At 42.7% G+C, this 8,825-nt stretch overlaps 1 protein-coding gene across 1 annotated transcript; it reads right to left on the reverse strand.

Moving 5' to 3' along the window:
* Positions 1-1,348: 1,348 nt before the first annotated feature.
* LOC115230689 lies at positions 1,349-1,978 on the reverse strand. Its single transcript, XM_029800856.1, has one exon. It carries the CDS (start codon positions 1,976-1,978, stop codon positions 1,349-1,351), a length of 630 nt encoding a protein of 209 aa, XP_029656716.1.
* Between the last annotated feature and the right edge of the window lie 6,847 nt (positions 1,979-8,825).

Here is an 8,825-nt window from a genome sequence, read left to right on the forward strand (position 1 = left end):
TTTGTTGGTTATTATGCATGTGGGTCTGTGATGCCTTGTCATGTTACGTATGCGTATGCGAAGCTTTGTAAGCAATACTCGAAAGAAAAAAATAGCCAGAGAACAGCTGCTCTTCAGCTATCATTCGATGCCTATCTTCACACTCGACAATACCAATATGAAATGTTCTTATAGCTGACATAATACAGTTCACAGACAGAAGGTAGTACAAAAGCCTCACCACACTTAATTCACATGCGCGCGCATTTGAGGATATGTATGTATATATATATATATTCCAATTCATGTACACATTTTGGTATATAATTATATACGTATACTACATACACACACACACAAATATCTTTATGTATTTGCATATATGTGTGCGTATATATATATATATATATATCAATATATATAGATAGATGTGTGTATTTTTCCCTTGTAAGCAATTAACACGGAAAAATAGATAAATGGTTACCAGGGTATCAATATATATATATATATATATATATATATATATGGCTACAGGACGTCACAAAATGTAAACAACATGAAATACGAAGACAAACTTTTTTGCGAACAACGAGAGAAACAAATGGAAAACAAGACAAGTAACATAAAGAACGACCCTTCATCTGTTGTTGGCTGTTTATCTACTCCACATTTCGAGCATTTCACGACAATGTGTGCCTTCAAGAAAGCAGTTACTACCGCAAACCAAAATAAAATTTGGGATTTTGCGGAGGGTCAAAGTTGGCAACAAAAACAGGACAGTTAAACAAATAGTGAGGGCTGCTAAGCCAGACGGGGTAAGGTGGCGAACACGGAGGAACATTTTTTGACAGGAGAAAAGATAGGAGAGGAGATAGACAAGAATACATCTGGTTTGTGCAACAGACCGGAAGAAAAGAAAAATGAACACGCGTGGAAAAAAAGATGGACGATGGTCACGTGTGAGCAACGAGAGAGAAAAGGAGGGAAAAGGAGAGAGAGAGATAGAGACAGAGGGACAAACAGAAAACAGTGAAGGAGAAAAAAGAATTAGAGAAAGGACGAGAGGGAAAAAACGAAAGGGAGAGAAGAGGAGAAAAAAATTAGAGACATGAAGAGAGAGAGAGAGAGAACAATATGGAGGAGGAGGCACATATTTTGAATTGCTCGAAATGTAGGGTAGATAAACAGTCGACAACTGATGAAGGGTCGTTCTTTATGTTACTTGCCAGTGAACAGTTTCGGTGTGCTTTTAAGAACGCGATAGGCTCCAGTGTAGGGGGGTGTGAGCGGTCCCTTGACGGTGTCATTTCTTGCAAACACGTGAATCCAAGTAGAAATATCAGGTGGCACTGCAGAGGAAATAGACTAGTCACGAGGAAGCATTAGTGACAGGTCGGCAAAGAATGACCAGAGTCGCGTGACGTAAGATGTGGGGTCCACATTCGGTAAGTCGATAGGCACCAACATTTGTGCAGGTGGTGCCATACAGGAACTCAGCGGAGGAATAGCCTAAGTCCTCATTGACAGCTGAGCGGCACCCTAGCAGAACAATGGGGAGAAACTCGGACCAACGATGAGGGTCAGGAACTGTGCAAATAGCGGCTTCGAGCTGTCGGTGGAATCTTTTCACTATTCCATTTGCGACGGGATGGTAACTGGTGGTGCGGATGTGCTGAACTCCGAGCAATCTCGAAAGCTCACGGAACAGACAAGCTTCTAATTGGCGTCCACGATCAGTAGTAATTCTAGAGAGTACTCTGAAGCGAGATGTCCACCCAGAGATGAGTACTCTGCAGACAGTTTCCGCGGAAATGTTCACGAGAAGGATAGCTTTAGGCCATCTGGAGAACGGTTGATGAAGGTCAATATATAAGTAAATCTGCAACTGACCGACCAAGGACCAACCAGGTCGATGTGTATGTGACGGAACCTGGTATCTAGTGGCTTGAAGTGTCCAAGAGGTTCTCTCACGTGACGATGCACTTCGGAACGCTGACATGGTAGACAAGCACGTGACCAAACAATAATAGACCGTTGCATATTCAGCCAGAAAAAGCGGGCCGAGATAAGCGTACTGTGGCCGCAATGCCGGGGTATGACAGTGAATGCAGTGCTTCAAAAAACAGCACGACGTTGACATTCGGGAACGAGGGGTCGTGGTGACCCAGTAGAAACATCGCAGAGAATGGTTCCTTCAGAAAAAGGCAGAGGCAGGTGTTCAAACTTGCAGCAGCAAAACTGTAGAGAAGAGACGTCCAGAGAGTCCAAGGAGGGCTGATCAGTAATCATAGCAACCAAATTATTCGAAGCAGGAAACGACAATGTTAGCGAGATAAGGCATCGGCGGGGATGTTGTCAGTGCCAGCGATGTGGTGAATATCATTAGTGAAATATATAATATATAATCCAATTGCTTTGTTTCTCTGGCCGAGTATCGGTCCGTTTTTGCAAAGAGAGTGAACGTTAGCGGTTTGTGATCGGTGAAAATCGCGAAGTCTCTACCTTCAAGAAGATAAGAGAAATGCTTCACTGCCAAAAAAATTGCTAAGAGTTCTTTAAACAAATACACTATATCTCATTTCGGCATTTTTCAGCTGGCGCGAGAAAAAGGCTAATAATGGCTGGTTTCGGCTATTTACGGATTGCTCTAAAACTGCTCCTTTAGCAGGTGATGACGCATCGACAGTAAGTGATAATTTTGCGTCCGGAAGAGGATGAGCGAGGAATGATGCTTGAACAAGGTCAGCTTCGACAGATTCAAAAGCTTGGATGACTGTAGGAGACAGCGTTATCTGTGCGTCTTTCTTCCGTTGATCTTTCAAGTGCTGGGTCAAGGGAAGCAACTTCTCCACACATTCAGGAATGAAGCGACGATAATAATTAATTAAACAAATAAAATTTCGGAGCTGTTTTAAGGAAACAGGAGGAGACAAGCGTTTGATGGCTTCCACTTTACAGAGAAGCGGCCGAATACCATCGGCGTCAATGAGATGCCACAAGAATTCCAAACTGGTAGAACCGAAGACACACTTAGCCGGGTTGATCGTCACATCATAGGAACGTAGGCACTTGAACAGCTGAGTCAAATATTGGAAGTGCTGGTCTGGAGTACCACTGGCGATTAAAAGGTCATCGACGTACGCGAAGACAAAATCTAATCTACGAATGACATCATCAATGAAACTTTGGAACGTGCTGGCCGCAATACGAACTCCAAACGGCATAGACAAGAATTCAAACGCTCCAAAAGCGTGGTGACAGCTGTCTTTGGAATGACGGGGATTTGAAGGTACGCGCGTACCAAGTCGATCTTAGAAAAAATTTTTACAGCCATGCAGAGCAGACAAAAAATCCTGAACAGTAGGAAGGGGATAACGATCTGCAACAGTGACGGTGTTAAGACGTCTAAAATCTGGTCGGAAATCAGTGTCATTCTTCCTGGCCACGTGTAGGGGTGCTGCCCACTATAAGGGACTTTGAAGAATTGGCATCTCTGATAAAGAACATACGATAGGGTGAATCAATGGGAGAGACGACTGACGTGCCCAGTGCCTCCCTGCCTAGTTTCCCCGAGAAAAGTAGGAGCAGGGTTGTGTACATTTTTCGGTCTGGTCCTTGAACTTCTTGTGGTACCTGCAGACTGAGGGAGCAGGAAATGCGCGAGAAGGAACGGCGCCTGTTCCTTCCTGCTGAATGATCCTACACATGTGTGAAACTTGACGGGTCAGTTCTGCGATAGCCCGCAAGATTTCAGAAGATTGCATGTCGACTGGAGCAGAAGTAGAATCTCAAGAGGAAGATGAAGAAGCGACAATGTTATCTGCAGAGGATGGTGAGCCGGAAAATTCCATAATCCTGTCTGTGGATGTGGCGAGTTGTTCAAGGGCCGTGTGTTCCATCATAGGAGCTAAAATCACCTGGACATTAGAAGGCATCCTCGAGAAAAATAGTTGTTTGACAAATGCCTGTTACACAGATGAGCTATCGGACAACTCTCGGATTCGTCGCAAAAACTGCGTGGGGGTTCGGTCCCCGAGATGCTCATCCCACAAGAGTGTGCGAAATTTACTCTCAGCCGAGGGAGAACCTCAGCTTTGAAGGTTTCGTAAGTCTATCCGATGGGGTTCCTGTTATCATATCTCACACTGAAAGTGCGAGGGAAGAAGGAATGCCAGTAAAAGCGATGTGGAGTTTGCTCTGGAGCGACTGAATGTTAGAAGAAATGAAGAATGATTCCAGTTGTGAAAACCGCATCTTAGCATCTCCATGATATTGAGACAAAGGAAAATGACTCATCTTGGACGATAATAGGAAAACGGAACAACACGAGGAACAACTGGTTGAAAAAACGTCGTTAGAAATGGCAGTCAAAACACCCTAGTTGAAGGAAGACACGACGAACAGCAAACTAAGAAACTTTTTTTTCAATAGCAGAGGATGAAAATAGAAGAAATCCTTGGTAGTTGATAAGGAACAAATTATGGCCAACGCGTGGATAATCCGGATGTTGAGAGAAAGAAATTCATACCTGGCACGTAGGAAACTTTTCGGTCCATGTGAATTCTGGAAAAAATTCCGGATAATATTTTTTCCTTTTTTGTTATAAGCAAGACGAAAATTCTCTGGGACGCCGTCTCATCAAATGACCAAGTTGTATTTTTGGTTACAATGCGAGGAAAAACGATTTGGAGTCTCCTGCTTGAAATGACGCCAAACTTTTCCTGGCAAAGAAGACAATATGACGACGAGAGACATCAGTGGTGTTCCTATATGACGAGAAGCAATTTGGTTGCGTAACCAAAGTCGTGAAGGAGAAAAGAGAATACGTTTTCACTGGTCTGTATTCGCCCGGTGTTCAGCATTTTAGATGAATATGTTCATTTTCCACGTCGGGCGACCATTTTAGAAGTCTGTGTTCACGTCGGGTCACCATTTTAGATGGTGTATGTCGTCGTTGAGCCACCTAATATGACTCTCAGAAGGCTGTAATCTTGCTTGTAGTAAACCCTGAAGAAGAGCATATACAAGCAACTTTAAACACGTTTATTATTGCCACTCGTATATACACAATGGAATGATAAATAGAATGGTTGGTGTGTAGCGGGTCATGGTCTACTATGCTATGCTCCTGTCGGCAAGCTGGCCTGTGGCATAAGTTAGAGCCAATCAAGTTGCGTCCTCATAGCTTGCGTGTCAGTGCAGAAAAGTAGAAGAGATGAGGTCACGTGTCTGAACCTTAATGTTGTGTAACACCCTCTATATCTGGCCAGCTTGTTTGACCAGCTGTCAAGGGGGGTAATGCGCCTACACATCTATACCTGGGCTGCCGCATTCACATCTGGTTTCTGTTTTTGTCGGAACATTCCCCTAATATCCTTTATTTTCAAAGAGTGAGTACTCTCTGGTTCTAATGAACTTTTAGTATGGCTGTCAGCATAAGTACGGGAACAAAAATTGCTTTGAAGGTGCAAACCCAGATCCATATTTATTTTTAAAAACAAGGGCAATTTTTTTTCAGTCGTAATATCAAAACAAATACAGTATAACAACAACAACAACAATCCTTTCTACTAAAGGCATAAGACCTGAATTTTTGGGGATGGAGCAAGTCGATTACTTAATTTATCGATCCCGAAAGGATGAAAGGCAAAGTCGATATCGGCAGACGCTAAGCATTTTGTTCAGCGTTCTAACGATTCTAATTTCTTTACTACCCACAAGGGGCTACACATAGAGGTGACAAACAAGGAAAGACAAAGGGATTAAGTCGATTATATCGACCCCAGTGCGCAACTGGTACTTATTTAATCGACCCCGAAAGGATAAAAGGCAAAGTCGACCTCGGCGGAATTTGAACTCAGAACGTAACGGCAGACGAAATACGGCTACGCATTTCGCCCGCCGTGCCAACGATTCTGCCAGCTCACCGCCTTAAACAACAATAATAATCAACTCAGATAAATCCAATAATGGAAAAGTAATGTTTTAAATCAGTCCAAAAATGTTTCCACGCTCCATTGTTTTGGCGATGAAGTTTCCTAGGAAGATATTCAAAGCGTTTTCATTGCTCCACAAAAATATCAGAGGCTACGCTTGCACCCTCTGTTCTCCAGCCTATTACTCTCGGGGCAATCCTGGAAATACTTCCGCCCGTCCACCCCATTTTCTCCCAAATTTGTTTATTTTTGTAAATTTTTTTTTGCCAAAAATCCCCGTCTTCGGATACGGAGGTTCCGGAAAATTGCATAAAATCGGCATTGTGAAATTTCCCCCCGTTTCCCCCAACTTCTTCAATTTTGACTTTTTTCCCCAAAAACCCTAACCGTAAGTACAGAAATGTTTTGAAATTTTTGTCCCAATCATAATCTCCGTATTTTCCCGCATATTTTGAAAAAAAAAAATGTGAAAAAAGTTTAAAATGAAGGAAATGCGGGGGGAGCGGGGTGTAATTTAGAAATGTCAATTTTTGCAAATTTTTTTGGCAGATTCGTATTCCTCGTAGCCGAAAAGGGGGTTTATGTAAAAAAAAAAATCGTACAGGGTGGTTTTGTGGGTGTGTGGGGTGGGGGGTGGGGGCGAAAGTCTTGCCGCAATCGGAAAAAAAAAGCAATCCTTCCTACGCATAGCACTGTAGACAGTTTTAGCAACAATATCATGTCTCACGGGAAGGTGGTATTTTGCGGGCACTTTTGGACAGCTGCCTTCCCACACGATTCAATATTTCCTTCCACGACGTTGAGCTCTAGAGGCATCTTGACTCTCTTGCTCATCAGGTATTTTAGAAGCTATCCCTTGCTGTGCATGTGCGCGCGTATGTTTGAGGCTTCGAACCTTCAAAAACCTTGTCCTACAATAAAGATTTGCTCAACAATTATATTGAATTGTCTCTTTCTCTGAGGTACTAGCTTGTATGCTCAATCAACCTATTCATACATACATGCAATCCTGTAGACATACAAACATATAGGCGAAGGAGTGGCTGTGTGGTAAGTAGTTTGTTTACCAACCATATGGTTCCGGGTTCAGTACCACTGCGTGGCACCTTGGGCAAGTGTCGTCTACTATAGCCTCGGGCCGACAGTGGATTTGATAGACGGAAACTGAAAGAAGCCCGTCGTGTATATGTATATATATGTGTGTGTGTGTTTGTGTATCTGCGTTCGTCCCCCCCAACAACGCTTAACAACCGATGTTGGTGTGTTTTCGTCCCCATCACTTAGCGGTTCGGCAAAAGAGACCGATAGAATAAGTACTAGGCTTACAAAGAATAAGTCCTGGAGTCGATTTGCTCGACTAAAGGCGGTGCTCCAGCATGGCCACAGTCAAATGACTGAAACAAGTAAAAGAGTAAACATACACAGACGCATACATTTATATATACATACATTCTCTCTCTCTCTCACACACACAGATAGTGTGTGGATGACAATGTATTTGATAAATCTGAATTTTCAACCATCTGGAAAGCAAGATATCTTTTGAAAAGTATACATTTACTGTATATTGGAAAATAAAGATGGTCATACTTCATGGTAGCTACCGAGATCTAATCACCTGCAATTAGCGGGGTCAAATGATCAAATTCACACCGAGCGAATCTCTACAAAATAGCTGTGAAATCATAGCCCGGTACTACTTAAGAAGAGTGGTCCCGGTGCGCGCACTCGCGTATCCGCGTCAGCTAGTCGTGACTAGTCGATCCTACAATGACTACATAGCAAAGTAAATAAAACACAAAATGAATAATTTTTTAAAAACAAAGTAAATAAAACACAAAAACACCGACTAGTCACGACTAGCTAGCTCATAACCCTATTATCTAGAACAGTGGTTTTCAACCAGGGTTCCGCAAGAAGTTACAAAACTGCTAAAATCGGCAGTAATTTTTAATTCTCCTGTGCAGATATGTGTGCATAAGACTATTAAATTATTGCACAGGGGTTCCTCGAGCCAGTGGAATGTTTCCTTGGGGTTCCGTTCCAGCCAAAAGTTTCAAAAAGCACTGGTCTAGAAAAAAAACTAAAGCACACATACAAAAGCAGGAAACCCAAAGTGACTGAGTAATGTAGAACTATGCACCTGGTAATGGCTAAAGTGGTTTTGCTATGATCGCATTTATGCGGGTTTTGACCTGGGGTTAAAACAACAGCAACAACTGCGAACAAGCCAATAAGGTATTATCACGCAGTCATACGACTTGCTACAAATATCTGACAAATTTTTTCTCGATTCACTCTATCTTCTCAAAAATTGAAGGACATATTAGCTAATGGGTACTACTTGCGAACAGTGGTCCCAGTGCGCGCACTCGCGTAGTCGCGCTAGCTAGTCGTGACTAATCGATCCTACAACGACTACCTGTTTGTCCCCCTAGCATTGCTTGACAACCGATGCTGGTGTGTTTACGTCCCCGTCACTTAGCGGTTCGGCAAAAGGGCCGATAGAATAAGTACTGGGCTTACAAAGAATAAGTCCCGGGGTCGATTTGCTCGACTAAAGGCGGTGCTCCAGCATGGCCGCAGTCGAATGACTGAAACAAGTAAAGGAGTAAAAGAGTAAGAGTAAAGTAAATAATTTTTTAAACAATGTAAATAACACACAAAAACACAAAGTAAGAATCGACTAGTCATGACTAGCTAGCGCGGATGCGCGAGTGCGCGCACCGGGACCACTAGCTAATGTAGGCTTAGATAAACTATATCTAAAAAATGAATTAGTCACCGCCACATCATTTTGATAAAGTATCTACTCGATCACAACTGACACGGGGTACTCATCCCTGTTTGTGTGTATGTGTATGATTCACTACAGATAATAGTCATTTTGAAACTAACAAAGGAAATATC

This window comes from Octopus sinensis, linkage group LG1 (assembly GCF_006345805.1).
Source record: "Octopus sinensis linkage group LG1, ASM634580v1, whole genome shotgun sequence".
Taxonomy (NCBI): Eukaryota; Metazoa; Mollusca; class Cephalopoda; order Octopoda; family Octopodidae; genus Octopus; species Octopus sinensis.

Bases quoted from the DNA above. Each gene is read 5' to 3' on its own strand.
- LOC115230689 (XM_029800856.1), bottom strand. From the start codon at position 1,978: ATGTCAGCGTTCCGAAGTGCATCGTCACGTGAGAGAACCTCTTGGACA.